General features: G+C 43.5%; 1 protein-coding gene across 1 annotated transcript in view; it reads right to left on the reverse strand.

Moving 5' to 3' along the window:
- Positions 1–21,754, reverse strand: part of LOC124787702 (ADP-ribosylation factor 1) — a 55,714-nt gene that overhangs the window by 19,536 nt on the left and 14,424 nt on the right. Inside the window, exon 4 of the mRNA XM_047254535.1 lies at positions 1,020–1,145. Coding sequence (XP_047110491.1) covers positions 1,020–1,145 — 126 coding nt within the window. The remainder of the gene's footprint in view (positions 1–1,019; positions 1,146–21,754) is intronic.

Consider the following 21,754-nt stretch of genomic DNA (forward strand, 5'->3'; position numbering starts at 1 on the left):
TTCAGAAATCAACTTAGAATGTGTTCAAAAATGTTCAAAAACTGACAGGGGTGCATTTCAAAGTCATATGAATAATCGATAGACTAACGAGTGCTGGATGCTAGTCGCTTTGTGAAACAAGTTTCATTCCCTCAATAGTATGAATTTGCCCCCCAACCCCCTCCTCGAACTGGGCCTGCTGCGCATGCAAGAATCTAGCAGCTTGGGCACTCCAGTAAAATTTACCTGGTAGCATCTAGCTGCTTGCTGCGACTGCTTATTACACAGCCAACAGACACATTTCTGTAGCCAGAAGCGGGAGAAGGTACTACTCAACTGCGCATGCGCATGATCTTGCTCGTAACTGCTAAAACGAATCTAATGTAAACAGTTGTGACGTCACGTTCATCGGAGGCAATGTGTTGTTACGGAACATTGCAAGTCTTCCTAAGGCCCTTGACACATTTTGTTGGCAGACGCTTTTATGAGCACTGGTTTGTTGCTGTATATGGCGCATTTCCTTTGCGATTTAAGTTTCATTTTCGTTTTTTCTCTCGTTCATGTTTTATTGTTGCAGTATTATTCTGAAATAGTGGTATAAAATAATATTATTTGTTAGAGTATCGGTTCTTGCCAGTCAAAATTACATAAATTTTACTGAAAACGAAAACAATGAAAACTTCCCGGAATTCTAAAAACTTCCCGAATTTTTCCCGGTTTTCTCCCGGATGAAAAAATTCCCGGGTTTTTCCCGGATCTCCCGGGTCGTATACACCCTTTTTGTGTTCTCCTTCTTACTTCAATTCAGTACTTAATTTGCACACAATTTTTTTGGCTTTTCTACTATCACTCAGAGTTTAGACTTTTGAAGGTTTTCAGATTTCTCCATTTCATTCACAATAAATATGCAATACCCAAACATTTCAGGACTGTATCAAATGCAATGACAATATCAAAATATAACCATGTACACAGAAATTACCAGTCGAATTTATAATGCAAACAGGTGTACTTATTAATGATACTTCCTGATTTCTCACCTGTTTATTGGCAAATATCAGCAAAACTGCATCCCTCAACTCATCTTCTGCTAGCATTCTCATCAGTTCTTCTCGAGCTTCTCCAATACGTTCTCTGTCATTGCTATCTACCACAAAAATTAATCCCTGAAAAATGGAAACATTACTGCACACACTGTATTAAATGAGCAATCAAACAAATAATTCTTGCAATTACTGTCTACAGGAACTGTGGCTATATATTTACATATTAACAAATAAATAGCTTAACAGCTTGACTCAGTCCCGTCTTGAAGTTCACCAGCACAGACTTCTGGTCCTTAGGGAACATGGAATCATCACAGTCAAGCTGCCTCATAAGTAACATCTCATGACGTTTATTTAGAACCCTGATATACACAAGCCCCTACATAACAGTTTGCAACCATTACAAAAACATTTGTATTCCCAAGCAGACAAGCTAAAAAATCATAGTAAACCTATCCAAAGTAGATTGAAACACCATCCCCAGCTTCAACTGAATTAATACCAATTAATTGTTTAAATACAGGAACACTTCCGGAAGGAAAGGTGCCACTGCACATGAAGGAAGAAAAGTATCTGAACCTGTCCCTTGTGGTCTACCACCCGACTGTGTCATACAACTAATAATTTAATCTACCGTATTTACTCGAATCTAAGCCGCACTTTTTTTCCGGTTTTTGTAATCCAAAAAACAGCCTGCGGCTTAGAATTGAGTGCAAAGCAAGCGGAAGTCCTGCCATCTAATATATGTAGCGCTACACAGGCATGCTTTGTAGGCACAAAGATAAATACTGGCGCCAAAACTTCTGCGTCAGTAAATAAATTAAAAAAAAAAGGTGGAAGACGAGCTTTTTTTTCTCCGCCCCGAGTTTCGTCCACTGCATTCTCATACATTGTCCAACGAAGTAAATATAAATTCCGTATTGTTCATCTTCAAATGTAGCAGAATTACAATGTACTACGAAAATCCGACTGGCAAGACTGTTTGGGATGTTTGTCAATATGGCCAACTCTACGTTCTGAATTTTTTCCTACCTGTGAGAAGTGATGGTTGCTAATAAGAACCTGATGAAAAGTGAATCACATACAGTATTCGCTTCACCATAAAAATAATACGAATATAAACATTTTGCCATGCATTCTTTCGTGTTTGCTGCTATATCATTTAAATCCTGTTTGCCTAATAAACTACGAAACTAAAGTGAGACAACAGCAAACGCGGAAGAATATACGTATCGCGTCATGTTTATATTCGTATTATTCTTATGCCTAATAGTGATACAGTCAGAAATGAAGCACGGCAACTGACTAGATTTTTAAATCTAAGATTACTAATTTCTGTGCAGAATTTGATGTACTGAAGAAGCGGCCGCAAACATTTTCAAACGGAGAAAAATTTTCGCCTAACTCTCGTTCAGAACATGTTCTATCATACGCAGTCTATTATTTGGTTCTTGGTGATCATTAGCAAAGAAAGCAGCAGTGTAAGTAACAACAAATAGCATTCTCTTGCCATTGTTTCGCTACTGAGACGATTCCCCTCTTTTTGTTTTTTTTTTTAATTGTAAGCGGCTTTAGCGCACACAAAAGCAAGCCATGCCGCAAGCAGTGACATGCCGTAGACACTCACTATCAGAATGCGACAAACAATGCATGACACAGTACAGTAATGCATTTTCAGCTTAGAGTGACGTAAACACCTATAACAAAGAGAACGGCACTTATCAGATCAAAGCAAAATAAGCAATTGATTCAAACCAGACGAAGCACGTGAAAAAGAAAGGGTACCCGTATAAATACGGACGGAGCGTCTGACGCATAGCAGTGGCTACCTGGTAAAGCTAACTGCTAAGCTTACAACTCGAACCAAACTACTGTAGGTGTATCGTCATTCATTCGACCTAAATTGTCTCTCATATTGCAATGGACCAACTTTGTTTCGATTTGGAGGTGAGGCGTCAAACTTTTCTCTCCCCTTGAATTTCGAGTCCCAAATTTCAGGTGCGGCTTAGAATCGGGAATTTTTTTTTCCCTTGATTTCGAGTCATTTTTCAGGTGCGGCTTAGATTCGAGTAAATACGGTATGCAGCGATGTAACACCTTGGTTCCCAAAATTTATTTCTGGTACTTTTGAGGAATCTTCCCTCCCCCTTCTTCTCCCCCATATAACCCTAACACTTTTGGTCCAATTTGTCAAATGCACCCATTACAGTGATACCATTCCAGAGGCAAGACATGTATCACTATTTTTATTAACAAATTATATTCACAACCAAAACTTGTAAATTAAGAAAGCAGTATCATAAAATGACAACTATAATTTTAGTGAAAGTTACATAGGTTATATTTTTATTTTGCAAGGAGACAAAAAGTACATCCTCCATGTAACTGCGATCCCAGTGATTTCACAAGAGCAAATACCTGCTCCGAATACAGTATTTGATGGATCACCATCCTGCCATAGAGATGCACAGACTTCCAAAGAAATGTTACATTAACAACAGACTTGCTATAGGACAAAGTAAAAACTTCGGAAAAATTACTGTGACACTTGTACACTCAAAAGTAAAGAAATTACTTATAAAAATGTGGTGTAGCAATCTGGCTTTCAAAGTAATGAGGAGAGAGTGGAGAAATCTGAAAATGATTACCAGCATACAGGAAGAAATAGTTACACTGCAATTGTGACACCCCAATGCAGGATGCAGATCAAGGGATAAATGTTTATTGCCTGAAGAGAATCAAATATTTAAACTTTGCAACGGATTAATATAGGCTACAAAGGGCGACACAAATGAAGACTACTACAGCAAATCTGTTTTTCCATGAATTGTCAAAAAAGGTTTTGTTCATAGCAACAAAGTAAACAACAAATTAACAAAAAACTGTGCTACAGGCAATTATCACAAAGAAATTTTGTGTTTACTATACTTTGGTAGAGGCCATGACACTATTCAACACAAGATTTTTAACATCGACAGAATGGAATAAAGGCAACCAAGTGCTTTGGCAGACAGCGACAAATGGCAGTGGATAATTTGTGGCTACATAGCAATTTCCTGATTGGGCGACAGCTGAGCCCTAACATCACGACCAATAAGTTAAACGAACATATAGCTAAGTGCCATCAGCCAGACAAAAAATATTTTAATTAAAGACAACTATACTGAATTTAAAAAGAAGAATTACATTCTGAGTTAATGAAGCAATGTGATTTAATTAGGGATGAAGGAAACGAACATTCTGGAGATGTAAATATGGATCTAAAACCCACTAAACCTGACAATACAAATGCATATTCAGCAATATATTACCAATTGAGAGCAGTATACTTTGAGACGACAAAAAATTTAAAAACAATAAAAACATGGTTTTCATTCATTGTTGACTTACGAAGACACTTATTAAAGAGGTACTGATGTGTAAGTACAGCCTGGAACCTAACAATACTGAATATAACACCGCTGTGAAAAGGTGTGTCTATAGTCTGATTAAAATTATGTGACAGTTAACAGTTCATGCATTTGAGCTGGTTTCCTCCGATCACCGAGCTCAATGTCACATCAGAAACATTTGTTGTTGTCAAACTGCCACAGCAATTTATTAGTTCACTTCCAATTCCTCATCTGGCATTCTTTCTTGATGTGTAGCACAAGCATGCACGATGCTAACGAACACACACATTTCACACACAGCACTATCTAAACACTACTGGATACTTTCGCACAAGACTTTATTCAGCCTCACATATTCAGTTATCAATCACAGAGATTGGGTCCAATTAGATAAGCTTTGCACAACACTGTGTGAAACCAAAGATTTTGCAGCCTGCAATTCGAACGATGACGTCTGAAGCTTATGGGTGCTCAATGGCAGGGTCATCAGCACCCTCACACTAATCAGAACAAACGAATGCAGTTATAACCTCTAAAATTTTTCAACACTCATGATCGAATCGAGCAACTGATCACTCTACCTTACACCTGTAAAACAATGGAGAAAGAGTAACAGAAGCTACACATAAGACTAAAACAAAAGTAAAAAGGCAAAGGAGCTGAGAGACAGGACCAGGCAAATGTGGCGGGCTGACCTCTTACAAAACTATGGGTGAGCCGTCACCCTGTTAACACATTAAAACCAGTGCCCTAAAATGTTGGGAAAATTTTGGACAGTTCGCAAAACTATAAAACGAGAAGCACATTAGTTTGACCATTATTTAAAAGTTAGGGCAGATCCCTCATCAAATCTGCCACGGCCTGCTGGTAAGAAAATAAAAAACACAGTCAAATAAAATGTAGCACACAGTTACCTGTACACCACAAGATCCACACTTTGGAGAAGCCTCTCACTAGAGAAAGAGGCCATTCGTCATAAGGCAGTCGCCTCTGCTAAGATGAGTAAGGAAGACGTCGTCCTAGTGACATGGCTGGAAGGAGTTACACTATGGCCACATTGTGGGCTTTGCTAGACGGAGTTTTTGTCTGTCACTTCCAACCACTGATCCTCCCACTGATGCACGACACTGGACCTTAACAGCAAGTTTATAGCATGCAGAGGGATGGCACAGTGAAATACCTGAGGATCACAATGTACCTCCTTGGCTGCCAAATCTGCCATTTTGTTCCCCTCAAGAACAATGTGCCCTGATGCTAAGCAGAAAGAAACCTCTTTCCCCAGTCATAGTTTGAAGAGGGCATCCTGGATATTCTAGAGTATTTTATCTGCTGGAAGCAAACATTGGAGAGAGTAAAGGGCACTCAGAGAATCTGAACAGACAGAAAATTTAACAATGGAAGAATGTCATCTTTTCCAGAGCCCACAAGCTCGCATATAATTCGTCATTAAACATAGTAAAATCTTGAGGCAGTTGGACCTTGAGGACACGATCCGGGAAAGCAACAGGGCAACCAACTTAGTCCCCATGTTTTGACCCATCTGTAAAGACAGCTACATAGTAGTTGCACTCCGATAAAAAGTCAGAAACATCATGTGGAAAACAAAAGCAGGAGTGCAATCTCTCCTGTAGTACACCAAATCTAAAATTACTCTGGGGCTCTGCAGTAACCAAGGCAGCAGATGGTTAAAACCCTGGATTTGGGGTTGTGCTTGCGTCACACGAAGTGACTCCAGCACACGATACACGCAAATCCCAAACGGCATTACGGCTCATGAACGTTTGGAGAAAAGGCGTTCCAGAGGCAGACGAGCAACAGTATGGTATGCAAGTGAAGTTGGAGCTGCAAGTAACTTACATCCCTGACATATCACGAGGAGCTGCCACCAGATGATGGGACTGGTCCTGCAAGCACACATGACCACTCTAATACTCTCATGATGGACAGTGCCTGATCTTCAAACAAGGAAGCCTCACCAATCCAAACAGTGCAAATCCACAAAAGCCCAATAAAACTGAAGCACATGCGCACTGCCTGCTCCATAAGACGCTGGCTACGGAACTAATATGTGTAATGCAGGGACGGCCACGGCATGCCAAACTGCACGCGTGCCATTCAGGGCTCGGTCTGCCTTGCCACTAGTCGGCTTTCCTCAGTCTTTCGCAGCACTGCTTGACACGGCGCGACATTAGACTAGCTGTGCGATGCGACATCTTTTCATCCGGCATATGGTGCTTTAGTTGATTCGTAGTGGCAGCCATGTTTATTCCTCACTATTTGTTAGCAATTCGTAGGAAGTTTATAAGTACTGCACAGTGGTTGTTGCAATGGAACACATGCTCACAAAGATGCGGGGTAGTGACAACGTCACGAGCCTTCAGAGCTGAATGGGAATTGCAATATATTTTCGAAAAGAAGGATGAAAATTCTCAATGTCTATTATGTAGTCGCATACTCGTCGGCCACCGCAAATTTGCAATAGAATGGCATTATAACACCACACAAACAAGGTTGCAATAGAATGGCATTATAACACCACACACACAAGGAACTTAATGATTTAGTTGGGGTTGATAGATCAAACAAGTTGGTGGAATTAAGAAGACTTAGTGTTATGTAGCGAGACGGACCAAACATGAGCACCCCTTACAAATCTTTGTTTTTCTGATGTTTGAATTTGTACATATTTGTCGTTAGAATTCTAATTTATAGTTCACTCAATTTTTGTTTCCTTTTTTTAGCCCGCAACCGAACATAGTGACCTGTCTTTAAGAGCAAGCTATAAAATAGCGCTCAATTCCAAGAGCGAATAAGCCTTTCAGTGATGGTGATTTCATCAAGGAGTGTATTGTTGAGGCGACAGACCTCTTGACGCCACTGGAAGTAAAGAAGTTTAGTGAAATTAGTCTTTCCAGACAGACAATAGCTCGCCGCATAGCTGGTATGGCAGCGGATGTCTACAAGCAGTTAATTGATAGTGCCTGCAAGTTTATTGCATTCTCGATTGCTTTGGACGAGTCGAATGACATTTCAGACACAGCACAACTAGTGATTTATGTTCATGCAGTCGACACAAATTTGCACGTGACGGAAGAACTGTTAGATTTAGTACCAATGAAAGACACAACGAGAGGTTCCGACTTGCTAAAAGCAGTTGAAGCCGTTGGCCTGAATTGGAAAATGTTAGTTTCAGTCACCACGGATGTAGCGCCACAATGCAAGAGGCTCAAAATGGGCTTGTAGCATTTTTTTTTTTTTTTTTTTTTTTTTTTTGTGGTTTTAGGGCGCAAAACTGCTATGGTCATTAGCGCCCAGCCCGTGACGTAAGACAGTAAGAAGCCGAAATTTAAAACCAGCAGCAAGGGGAACAAAGTCAGAAAATTGGAGAAACTAAAAATAGAAGACTGCTTAAAAATCCACTACAGAAAGGGGGTGATTGTCCCCAAAAAAAGCTTCAAATGACTGACGTCATTTCACTGTCACTAATAAACTGGAGAACGCGGTCGGCGGAGCGCGAGTCATCTGCTAAAATCGACGGTAGATCAGGCGATAGCTGTAGACGGGAGCGTAACTGATTAAAATAGGGGCATTCAATTAAAAGGTGTCTTACCGTCCACAGCTGAGAGCAGTGGGGACAGAGTGGGGGAGGATCGCCGCTTAAAAGATGTCGATGGCTAAAACGACAGTGCCCTATCCGGAGTCTAGCTAAAATTACCTCCTCCCGACGACGCGTTCGGGAGGAAGAGGTCCAAGCGCAAGGAAGGGCTTTCACTTCCCGCAATTTATTACAGGAAAGTGCCGACCAATGGGCATGCCATAATTGAGCAACATGGCGACATAAATCGTTCCGAAGATCGGTGAAGGGAAGCGACTGAATAGCTGGCCGAGGAAGAGAGACTGCGGCCTTGGCCGCTACATCGGCCGCCTCATTCCCACAGATACCAGCGTGTCCCGGGAGCCAGAGGAACGCCACCGAGACGCCCCTCAGGTGAAGCAAGCGCAGACAGTCCTGAATCCTGTGGACCAGAGGGTGCACAGGGTAAAGAGTTTGGAGACTGAGGAGAGAGCTGAGAGAGTCTGAGCAGATAACGTACTGTATCCGCTGATGGCGGCGGATGTAGTGGACAGCCTGGAGAACAGCGTAAAGCTCCGCAGTATAAACCGAATACTGGCCGGGAAGCCGAAAGCGATTTGGGGTGTCGCCAACAATATAGGCACTCCCTACACCTAACGATGTTTTCGAGCCGTCGGTGTAAATAAATGTGGCGTCCGTCATTTCTGCACATAGTGCAGCAAATGCCCGACGATAAACAAGTGTAGGGGTACCATCTTTGGGAAATTGACAAAGGTCACGGAGCAGGCAGATCCGGGGACGGAGCCAAGGCGGTGCTGTACCCCAAGTGGTCAGGAAGGTTTTAGGAAAGCGGAAGGAAAGAGAATGGAGCAGTTGACGGAAGCGGACTCCCGGGGGTAGTAGGGAGGAGGGGCGGCCTGCATACCCTACATCAAAGGAGGCGTCGAAAAAAAGGTCGTGGGCTGGATTAGCAGGCATGGAAGACAGACGGCTAGCATAACGACTCAGGAGGACTGCTCGCCGATTGGACAGCGGAGGTTCAGCAGTCTCAGCATAAAGGCTTTCCACAGGGCTAGTGTAAAAAGCTCCAGACACTAAACGTAATCCACGGTGGTGGATAGAGTCGAGACGCCGAAGAATAGACGGCCGAGCAGAGGAGTAGACTATGCTTCCATAATCCAATTTCGAGCGCACTAAGGCGCGATAGAGGCGGAGAAGGACCACTCGGTCCGCTCCCCAGGAGGTACCATTCAGGACACGGAGGGTGTTAAGTGATCGCAGACAGCGAGCCGAAAGATAGGAAACGTGGGAGGACCAGCATAGTTTTCTGTCAAACATAAGACCCAAGAATTTAGCGACGTCTGAAAACGGAAGGTTGACAGGACCGAGATGTAAGGAGGGCGGAAGAAACTCCGTACGTCGCCAAAAATTGACACAAACGGTCTTACTGGGTGAAAAACGGAAGCCAGTTTCGATGCTCCACGAGTGGAGGCGATCGAGACATCCTTGAAGACGTCGTTCAAGAAGGCTGGTCCGTTGAGAGCTGTAGTAGATCGCAAAATCGTCCACAAAGAGGGAGCCCGAGACATCAGGAGGGAGACAATCCATAATTGGATTTATGGCGATGGCAAACAGTACAACACTCAGCACGGATCCCTGGGGTACCCCGTTTTCTTGGGAGAAAGTACGGGAGAGAGTAGTGTTCACCCGCACCCGAAAAGTGCGCTCTGCCATAAATTCGCGAAGAAAAAGGGGCAGCCGGCCTCGAAAGCCCCAAGAGAACAGTGTGCGGAGGATGCCTGTCCTCCAACAGGTATCGTATGCTCGCTCCAGATCAAAAAATATTGCTACCGTTTGGCGTTGCCGGAGAAAATTGTTCATGATATAAGTGGAGAGAGCGACAAGATGGTCAACTGCAGAACGATGCTTCCGAAATCCGCATTGGGCTGGTGTTAAAAGGCTGCGGGATTCCAGCCACCAAGCTAAACGGTAACTCACCATACGCTCCAAAACCTTACAGACACTACTCGTGAGAGAAATGGGGCGATAGCTAGAGGGGAGATGTTTGTCCTTTCCAGGTTTCGGAACGGGAACGACAATAGCTTCCCGCCACCGTCTGGGAAAGGTGCTGCCGGTCCAAATTCGATTATAAAGGCGAAGGAGGTAACGCAGACTATGGGTGGATAAATGCAGCAACATTTGGACATGGATACCATCCGGTCCTGGGGCGGAGGAGCGAGAAGATGAGAGGGCATGTTGGAGTTCCCGCATGGAGAAAACAGTATTGTAGCTTTCGTGATTTTGGGAGGAGAAAGCAAGAGGTCGCACTTCCGCTGCACGTTTCTTCGGGAGAAACGCTGGCGGGTAATTTGAAGAGCTCGAAATCTCAGCAAAGTGCTGACCCAACGAGTTAGAAATTGCGACGGGGTCCACTAAGGTATCATGCGCGACAGTGAGCCCAGAAACCGGGGAGAAACTAGGCGCGCCTGAGAACCGTCGAAGCCGACTCCAAACTGCCGAGGAGGGAGTGAAGGTGTTAAATGAGCTAATAAAGAATTTCCAGCTTGCCTTCTTGCTATCGCGGATGACGCGACGGCATCGCGCACGGAGCTGCTTATAGCGGATACAGTTGGCCAAAGTAGGATGGTGACGGAAAATGCGAAGAGCACGTCGCCGCTCACGTATTGCGTCACGGCATTCCTCGTTCCACCAAGGAACTGGGGGGCGCCGGGGCAATTCGGAGGTGCGTGGTATTGAACGTTCCGCAGCTGTAAGGATAACGTCGGTAATGTGTGTGACCTCATCGTCGACGCTGGGAAAGCGACGGCCATCGAATGTCGCGAGAGACGAAAAAAGTGTCCAATCGGCTTGGGCAAACTTCCAGTGTCGCGGGCGCATATATGGCAGTTGAGGCTGCAGTCTGAGGACACATGGAAAGTGGTCACTCGAGTGTGTATCATCAAGGGCGAACCATTCGAAGCGCCGAGCTAGCGGAACAGTACCGACCGCAAGGTCCAAATGAGATAAGGTTGTCGTGGAGGCAGACAAAAATGTGGGGACCCCAGTGTTGAGGCAAACGAGATCCGCTTGGTGGAAGACGTCTAGCAATACGGAGCCACGTGGACAAGGGTGTGGAGATCCCCAAAGCGGGTGGTGGGCATTGAAGTCCCCAACCAGCAAATAGGGGGGTGGAAGCTGACCAAGAAGATGAAGGAGATCAGCTCGTGCCAGTGGTGTGGACGATGGAATGTATACAGTACAAAGAGAGAACGTGTATCCGGAAAGTGAAAGACGGGCGGCGACAGCTTGGAAGGAAGTGTTTAAGGGGATTGGGTGATAATGGAGAGTATCACGGAGAAGAATCATGAGTCCTCCATGGGCTGGAGAGCCTTCAACAGAGGGGAGATCATATCGGACAGACTGAAAATGAGGGAGAACAAAGCGGTCATAGGGACGCAGCTTTGTTTCCTGAAGACAGAAGATGACCGGCGAGTAGGAGCGTAAGAGGACCGACAATTCATCCCGATTGGCTCGAATGCCGCGGATATTCCAGTGGATAATGGACATGGGGTGAAAAGAGAATGGAGGAATGTGACCAAAGTTGCTGTCAACTCAAAGACTGCTCGGAGCTAGCAACCGACAGCATGGAATGGCATTCAGCCGAAGGCAGAAGATCCTGATCCATAAGTTGGTCAGGAGCAGTCCCTGCCACCAGCGATCGGCCGGTTGACCGGCCACCAGCAGTGCGCCTCGGCGACACAGAAGATGGCCGAGGGCGATTTCCGCCAGGTGGTGCTGTAGAGGGGGCACGCCTTGGCGGAGAAGGAGAGGAACTGGGTTTCTTTGTAGCCTTCTTGGAAGAATGTTGTTTAGAGGAAGGAGGAACCGATGGTTGTGAAGCTGCGGTCCGTAAAAACTCTTCACGAGTATGCTCTTTTTTGGAAGACTTGGCGTCCGACTTTTGGGCTCGAGATGTAGCAGAACCCGACGAAGGGTGAGCCAGAGAGTGGGCAGGCGAAAGTGGTGAGGTTGAACGAGCGATCTTTGCGCTGGCCGATCTGACGACCGTGGTACTAAAGGTGAGGTCGCAAGTCTGCGTGGCCGCCTCCTTTGTTGGCCGAGGAGAAGCAAGGACAGTGCTGTATTTTCCTGTCTGAGGCACGGTGGGCTTGCGACTGGCGAATAATTTTCGAGCAGCAAAGGTCGACACCTTTTCCTTCACCCTTATTTCCTGGATGAGCTTCTCATCCTTAAAAACGGGGCAATCTCGAGAGGAAGCAGCGTGGTCACCCATACAGTTGATGCAGCGAGGGGATGGAGGTGGACAAGCACCCTCATGGGCATCCTTGCCACACGTAACACATTTGGCTGGATTGGAACAGGACTGGCTGGTGTGATTGAACCGCTGACATCGATAGCAACGCGTAGGGTTTGGGACGTAAGGGCGAACGGAAATTATCTCATAGCCTGCTTTGATTTTCGATGGGAGTTGAACTGTGTCAAATGTCAAGAAGACAGTGCGGGTGGGAATGATGTTCGTGTCAACCCGTTTCATTACTCTATGAACTGCCGTTACGCCCTGGTCAGACAGATAGTGCTGAATTTCTTCGTCAGACAATCCATCGAGGGAGCGTGTATAAACGACTCCACGCGAGGAATTCAAGGTACGGTGCGGTTCCACCCGGACAGGGAAGGTGTGGAGCAGAGAAGTACGCAGCAATTTTTGTGACTGGAGGGCACTGTGTGTTTCTAACAACAGGGTGCCATTCCGTAATCGGGAACAAGACTTTACAGGACCTGCTATTGCATCGACTCCTTTCTGGATAATGAAAGGGTTGACCGTGGAGAAGTCGTGACCTTCATCAGATCGAGAAACAACAAGGAACTGTGGCAACGATGGAAGAATCGTCTGTGGCTGAGACTCAGTATGCTTACGTTTGTGACTAGACTTAGTGGAAGGTGAGGAAACCATTGCGGAAGAATCCCCCATGATTACCGGCGTCTCCGATGGCGCGCTCCTCCCTTGTGGGGGCCCTCTCTGAGGGCACTCCCGCCTTAGGTGATTGTTCACACCTCAGGTCACACCTCCCGACAAACGGACGGAGGGACCAATCGGCATTTTCGGAAGGTATCAGCTCGGGTAATCACCCCTCCCTGGGCCTGGCCTTTACCAGGGGGTACGTACGTGTCCTACCTGTCTACCCGGGGCGGGGAATTACGCGTTACCCCGTCACCGGCTACGCATGGAAGTGCGTGGGTCGGCCTTCAGACACGCACAGGGAGGAAGAAAGAGAAAGGGAAAGGAAAGAAGAAGGGGTCTCAAACGCCGCAGCGGAGAAAAGGGTAAAGAGAAGAGGTAAGAAAAGGAGAAGGACAAAGGGAGGAAGAAGACATACAAGCAAGGAAGAAGAAGAATGCGGTACATTTACAAGCGTCCGTCTCCGGACGTAGGCGCAAACCATACTCCCAGAGGGGGAGAAAGTGAAGGAAAGAGCCAGAGGTGAGGGGGGGGGGGGGGTGAAGACAGGGGATGGGGAAGGATGCGGAAAGGGAAGGTATGCAGCCCGGAAAGGAAGGAAGGCCACATTAGCTCGGGGCCCCGTGCTCGCTACGCACGTATCCACAAAAGAGTTGTGGATCCCCTGGGGGGGGGGCTTGGGCTTGTAGCATTGTTGCGTAAAAAACTAGGACGATCGACAGAAGATTTGTACGGAATTCATTGTTTTGTGCACCAAGAAGCTCTTTGTGCTAAATATGCAAATTTGGAGCACGTGATGAAGTTGGTAGTCACCACAGTAAATTTTTTGAAGTCACATGGCTTAGTACACCGTCAGTTTCAACAGTTTCCCATGGAACTGAACGAATAGTATGGAGATGTTATTTACCACTGCGAAATACGTTGGTTAAGTCGAGAGGGGCATGCCTCTAAAGATTTTTCAATTTAAAACTCGCTATTGTTGAGTTCCGGAAGGAAAAAGGAAAGGCACAGCCAAAATTAGAAGACCCAAAATTAGAAGACCCAAAATTAGAAGACCCAAAATTAGAAGACCCAAAATTAGAAGACCCAAAATTAGAAGACCCAAAATTAGAAGACCCAAAATTAGAAGACCCAAAATTAGAAGACCCAAAATTAGAAGACCCAAAATTAGAAGACCCAAAATTAGAAGACCCAAAATGGATTGCAGACCTCACCTTTTTAGTTGATCTGACTACACACTTGAACGCTCCAATAAGACTTTGCAAGGTGAGAAAGCAGCTTATTTCTGATCTGATGGAAAAAGTGGATGCATTTAATAAGAAACTCGCATTGTGGAAGGAACAACTCATAACAAAGAATACTGCCCATTTCCCTATGCTCTCTAAAGTGAGAGAAAATGCAACTTCTGACAAATTCGTTTGTGTTGGAGGAACTACAGGCACAATTTTCTAAACGTTTTCAGAACATCTGTTTTTGAACTATTTTCTAGACCCTTTGCCGTTTCAGTTGAAAGTGCTCCAGTGCATTTGCAAATGGAATTGATCAATCTGCAGTGTAATTTCCGTTTAAAGGACAAATTTTTTTATGTAAAAACTGTCCAGGAATTTTACGAAGGTTTTCCTCAGGAAGAGTTTCCCCGTCTCCACAATGAGGCTGCAAAAGTTATATCAATGTTTGGATCGACATACATGTGTGAAAGGTTTTTTTCAATTATGAAACTAAATATGTCACGGTTACGTGGCAATCTGAGTGACAAAAATATGAGAAACTTTCTGCGTTTGTCCGTGTGCCGTCAGTTTGTGCCAGATATGAACTTTTATTATGTCTATAGCGAACCAAAAATAATTAAATTAATGGTGATAGTTTTGTTGTATTTGTCATATGTTTTGTTGAGAATTGTAGTTATTGCAAATTCTGTACAGTAGTTCCAGATAATAAAATTTGCTTGTTTCACATGTAGTTATTCCACATCGTACTGCATGTTGTAGACTACTTTTACATCCGTTTCTATATCTCAGCTGAAATGTTGTATGAATTTTACGAGTGACGATGTGAGAAGCATGATATTGTTGGTGTAATGCAGCTTCAAACCCAGCGTTATTGTTACTTTTCTGTAGGTGTACCAACAGCCAACAAAGATTCAATATTGCTCAACGTGATGTGTTTTACAGAGCTTAATATTACCAAATGTCGTAATATGAAACTAAGCCACATGCTAGCAGGGCGGTGCTCCTTATGCAAATGCAGTGTCGCATGCGGCGTGTTCGTAGTTTCGCGCATGCGCGCGCAGTCAGCTGGTGTGGTAGTGGGGGACGTGCGATGTCAGAAGGGAGCGATCCGCGCACGTGTGAAAGCTCGGCACGTGTGCATGCACTCGTTCCGCGTTCTTGGCCGTCCCTGGTGTAATGCCTTGAGAGATCTGGTTTTCAGGTCTCCCTGATGTGGCAATCAAGATAATTTATAGTAAAAAATTAGACCCAGAAACCTCACCAAGTGTCTAAATTGTAGGTTGGTGTCCCTCATATGCAAATCAGGCAAATTAAAAATACGACGAGCTTGTTAGGACTGGCGATCACAGTAAAAAAAACACAAAACAATGTCACCCAGCATTGTACTTTAGCACAATGGTTAGAGTATCAACTTGTTTCGTTGAAGGTTATAGGTTTGAATTTTGTCTAGTGCTGTGCATTCCAGTGAGTGGAGATGGAGATGTTATCAGGAGGGAGACATCCCTCATTAGCAAAGAGGACAAAGTAAACAGGATGGCCTGGGAATCTGCAAATGGTGATTGTGTAAGAAACCAGGAGTTGGCTCCATTGTGTTAGTAGAGGGGAATCTCAGCTTCTGCAAGAAGACCATCAACAGGACTAGTGCGAAAGGCACCAATAGCCAGACACACACCACACTGGTGAACAGGATCAAGTATTTACAAAGTGGAAGGAGCTGCTCAGCCATAAACCTGACTACCATAATCTAGTCTGGACAAGACCAGAGCACTGTAAAGATGGAGAAAGTAGTGCGGTCTGCACCCCAAAGATGTGTGGGCCAAGATGAGAAGAGCATTAAGCTTCCACATGCACATAGTCTTCAAGTGGCAAATATGGGGCAGCCACGTCACCTTTTTATAAAAAAAGTAACGGGACTGTGCTACAACGTCTAGGAACCGTTTGCCTTTTACGTTCTGGATTGGGGTGTACTGTGGGTCGACGACACAAATGCTCAACCTGTGTTTTGGAGGGAGAAAACTTAAGCCATGGGAGATGGCCAATGCAGAGGCCTGTTGAAAAATCATAGATGTCCAACACCGTGGTAATCAGAGGCCCAACAAAGGTTACAAGCACATTAACAGTGAGAAAGTGCATCACACGTAACACAGAACCCTGTGAGCTGCTCTTATCCTGAATCTGAGGCAGTGCTGAGTGTTTATTATATGGTAATTGATGTTCATGTTCATATGTCTGAAATGTTTCACTTTGAGAAACACGCCATCACAACTCAAAAATAGTATTAAGAGAAAGAGTAATGACAGAAACTGTACTGTTTCGACCTTAATATGGAATTTAAGGAGAGAGTTGCTTCAAATTGTAAAAGAAAAAAAAATTAAATTGTGAAGTAGGATGGGATGCCCTTCTGAACCATGGACCTTGCCATTGGTGGGGAGGCCTGCATGCCTCTGCAACAGAGATAGCCATACTGTAGGTGCAACCACAACGGAGGGGTATCTGTCGAGGTGTCAGACAAACGTGTGGTTACTGAAGAGGGACAACAGCTTTTTCAGCAGTTGCAGGTGCAGCAGTCTGGATGATTGACTGATCTGGCCTTGTAACATTAACCAAAACGGCCTTGCTGTGCTGGTACTGTGAACAGCTGAAAGCAAGGGGAAACTAAAGATGTAATTTTTCCAGAGGGCTTGCAGCTTCACTGTATGGTTAAATGATGATGGCGTCCTCTTGGGTAAAATATTCCGGAGGTAAAATAGTCCCCATTTGTATCTCTGAGCAAGGACTACCCAGGACAACGTCATTGTCAGGAGAAACTGGCGTTCTATGGATCGCAGCGTGGAAAATCAGATCCCTTAATCGGGTAAGTAGGTTAGAAAATTTAAAAAGGGAAATGGATAGGTTAAAGTTAGATATAGTGGGAATTAGTGAAGTTCGGTGGCAGGAGGAACAAGACTTCTGGACAGGTGAATACAGGGTTATAAAAACAAAATCAAATAGGGGTAATGCAGGAGTAGGTTTAATAATGAAAAACAAAAAAAAAAAGAGGAGTGCGGGTAAGATACTATGAACAGCATAGTGAACGCATTACTGTAGCCAAGGTAGACACAAAGCCCACACCCACCACAGTAGTACAAGTTTATATGCTGACTAGCTCCACAGATAATGATGATGAGACTGAAGAAATTTATGATGAGATAGAAGATTATTCAGATACTGAAGGGAGACGAACATTTAATAGACATAGGGGACTGGAATTCAATAGTAGCAAAAGGAAGAGAAGGAAAAGTAGTAGGTGAATATCGACTAGGAATAAGCAATGAATGAGGAAGCCGCCTGGTAGAATTTTGCACAGAGCATAACTTAATCATAGCTACCACTTGGTTTAAGAATCGTGAAGGAACAGTGTATAAGCGGAAGAGGCCTGGAGATACTAAAAGGTATCAGATTATATAATGGTAAGACAGAGATTTAGGAACCAGGTTTTAAATTGTAAGACATTTCCAGGGGCAGATGTGGACTGACCACAACCTATTGGTTATGAATTGCCGATTAAAATTGAAGAAACTGCAACAAGGTAGGAATTTAAAGAGATGGGACCTCGATAAACTGAAAGAACCAGAGGTTGTAGAGAGTTTCAGAGAGAGCATTAGGGAATGACTGACACGAATCGGGAAAAGAAGTACAGTAGAACAGGAATGGGTAGGTTTGAGGGATGAAATAGTGAAGGCAGCAGAGGATCAACTAGGTGAAAAGATGAGGGCTAGTAGAAATCCTTGGGTAACAGAAGATACGTTGAATTTAATTGATGAAAGGAGGAAATATAAAAATGCAGTAAATGAAGCAGGCAAAAAGGAATACAAACATCTCAAAAATGAGATTGACAGGAAGTGCAAAATGGCTAAGCAGGGGTGGCTAAAGACGAGTGTAAGGATGTAGAGGCATGTATCACTAGGGTTAAGGTTGATACTGCCTACAATAAAATTAGATCTTTGGGGAAAAAAGAACCTCTTGTATGAATATCAAGAACTCAAATGGAAAAACAGTTCTAAGCAAAAAAGGGAAAGCTGAAAGGTGGAAGGAGTATACAGAAGGTCTATACAAGGGCAATGTAGCTGAGGGCAATATTACAGAAATGGAAGAGGACATACATGAAGATGAAATGGGAGATACATAACTACCTGAAGAATTTGACAGAGCACTGAAAGACCCAAGTTGAAACAAGCCCTGGAAGTAGACAACATTCCACTAGAACTACTGATAGCCTTGGGAGAGTCAGTCCTGACAAATCTCTACCATGTCGTGCAAAATGTATGAAACAGGCAAAATACTCTCAGACTTCAAGAGGAATACAATAATGCCAATCCCAAAGAAAGCAGGTGTTGACAGATGTGAAAATTGCCGAACTATCAGTTTAATAAGTCACAGCTACAAAATACTAGCATGAATTCTTTACAGACAAATGGAAAAGCTGGTAGAAGCCAAGCTCGTGGAAGATCAGTTTGGATTCCGTAGAAATGTCTGAACACACGAGGCAATACTGAACCTATGACGTATCTTAAAAGATAGATTAAGGAAATGCAAACCTATGTTTTTAGCATTTGTAGACTTAGAGAAAGCTTTTGACAATCCTGACTGGAATACTCTTTCATATTCTGAAGGTGGCAGGGGTAAAATACAGGGAGCAAAAGGCTATTTACAATTTGTACAGAAACCAGATGGCAGTTATAAGAGTCGAGGGGCATCAAAGGGAAGCAGTGGTTGGGAAGGGAGTGAGACAGGGTCGTAGCCTTTCCCCGATGTTGTTCAATCTGTATACTGAGCAAGCAGTAAAGGAACAAAAGAATAATTTGGAGTAGGAATTAAAATCCATCGAAAAGAAATAAAAGCTTTGAGGTTTGCCAATGACCCTGTAATTCTGTCAGACAGTTAAGGACCTGGAAGAGCAGTGTTTTGACAGGAGGCTATAAGATGAACATCCATGAAAGAAAAACAGGGATAATGGAATGTAGCTGAATTAAATCAGGTGATGCTGAGGGTATTAGATTAGGAAATGAGACACTTGAAGTAGTAAAGGAGTTTTGCTATTTGGGGAGCATACTAACTGATGATGGTCTAAGTAATGAGGGTATGAAATGTAGACTTGCAATGGTAAGGAAAGCGTTTCTGAAGAAGAGAAATTTGTTAACATCGAGTATAGATTTAAGTGTCAGGAAGTCGTTTCTGAAAGTGTTTGTGTGGAGTGTAGCCATGTATGGAAGTGAAACATTGACAATTATAGTTCAGACACGAAGAGAACAGAAGCTTTCGAAATGTGGTGCTACAGGAGAATGCTGAAGATTAGATGGGTAGATCATGTAACAAATGAGGAAGTATTAAATAGAATTTAGGAGAAGAGAAGTTGTTGCACAACTTGACAAGAAGAAGGGATTAGTTGGTAGGACATGTTCTGAGTCATCAAGCGATCACCAATTTAGTACACATAACCACAGCAGGGGAGTGATGCTTATCCCTACACTTTCTTGCAATTACAGTGAACAGAACCTGTGATTATATATTTACAAATTACCAAACAGTTTAACAGCTTGACTCAGTCCCGTCTTGAAGTTCACCAGCACAGACTTCTTGTCCTCAGGGAACATGGAATCATCACAGGCAAGCTGCATTGTAAGTTACACCCTATTAAATTTACTTATAAACCTGCCACACAGAAGCCAAACACATTCATATTCCAAAGTAGAAGCGAACCTGTCCTAAGTAGATTGAAACATCCCTAAATCAACTGAATTAATACTTATTAAAGGTTTAAATACAGTAACAACTCAGGAAGGGAAAGTGCCACTGTACATGAAGGAAGAAAAATCCTTATTAAGTAGCTGAACCTGTCTCTGCCAACCATACCACAAAATATTTTAAGTTATGCACTGATAACATTACAGCTTTGTTCACAAAATTAATTTGACACCCTTCAGGTCTCTCTTCCATCCTTCTCCACCCACAGAACCCTGACATTTTTGGTCAAATTAATGCTTGAATTTTGTTGAAGTTTGTTGTGTGACAGTGCTAAAAACATCCATATTGATATGTTGGTTGGTGCATCCAAGTGTGGAAATGGATTGGATGAGGAGGTGGAAAAATAATTAACTAGGCAATATCATTAATATTTTTAGTGTGGAAATGTTTCAGTATTCTTGACACAACTTGTTTGTCCTCTTATTAAAGCTTGCAAACTAGTTTGTGGGCCATATTTAGGTCTGAACTCTGGATTTCCAGTAATACAAAAGCTGGAGTGGAGTAAGCAGATATTAAATTTCATGTCAGGAAAGTGTGCAACTGCGTCATTCCTGATTTAAATAATGAAAACTTCACAAGTTACTTATTTTTTTCATACTTAGCACAACTTGTTTCGACAACATATTCTAATTTTAAAGTGCATTTGTTTACATGATTGTTTGGTGGTGTTTGTGTGTGTGTGATTGATGCATATCCCTACAGCTTGGTAACTAATTATTCTTGCAACCAAAAGTAACAAAACAGTAACATAAAATTACATGTCAAGTATAAATGTACAGATAATGTTTGTTGCTTTTATTTTTATTTAGCTTGTGGTGCACTGTATCGTGGTGGCTTCAGAGGAGAAAATACTTGCTCACAAACAGAAGAAAGTATCTCATGGCTAACCATCCAGCCATGAATACACACAGACTCCCAAAGAACAATTGCATAAACAATAGACACTTACCTAAGCCGTGCAGGAGCTTAGCGCACAGGTCAGCAGCCTGCAAGTGGCGAATACCCGTGTTGTAGATGAAATAGGTGTTCTGGCAAACCGACTAGAAAAGCTTGAAATAGATTCTACACAACTGGTAGGACAGAGGTTAAATGAACAGGCTACCAAGATCAAAACCGAATTCAACTCCTTGTTAGAGTCAAGAGATAGTGAGATAGACAAAAAGATCGATTCAAGAGTTCGAACAGCTACGGCAGAGAGACTGAATCACTCAATGCCGCAATAAGCAGTCAAGTACAAAATGAAATGCATACTATCAGACAGATACTCAGTGACGATATTCCGCAGCAGCAAGTAAATATCAACAAGCAAATATCCGATTTAGAGAAAGGATTAGCACTGAGCAGCAGGCACGCTGAACATCAAGAGATGTCTCCAACAGCTAATGTTTTTGGCAATGCACAGGCTTTTGCGCAATGCAACAATAGTGAATCTTTAGGCAGTAGTGCGAAGAGCTGTAGCATCGGATCGGAGCACACAGCCTATATGCAAGGAGCAAACAAGCACAATCCGAAAATATTTGTTGAAGAGAGCTTAATTAAAAATAGGCAGTTTCAAACATTTACTACTGAGCAAAAATCAGTACATCCCATAGTATTTCTGAAACGTTTCAAAAATATCCTACCTAGTGTGTGGAATGAGGCACAAAAGATCCAATACGTAATGTCGTACATTCAGGGCGATGCAGCGCTGTGGGCGACGGAAGTAGCCGACCCCAGCCATGAATACACACAGACTTCCACCAAAGAACAATTGCATAAACAATAGACACTTG

Source organism: Schistocerca piceifrons, chromosome 3 (assembly GCF_021461385.2).
Source record: "Schistocerca piceifrons isolate TAMUIC-IGC-003096 chromosome 3, iqSchPice1.1, whole genome shotgun sequence".
Classification (NCBI taxonomy): domain Eukaryota; kingdom Metazoa; phylum Arthropoda; class Insecta; order Orthoptera; family Acrididae; genus Schistocerca; species Schistocerca piceifrons.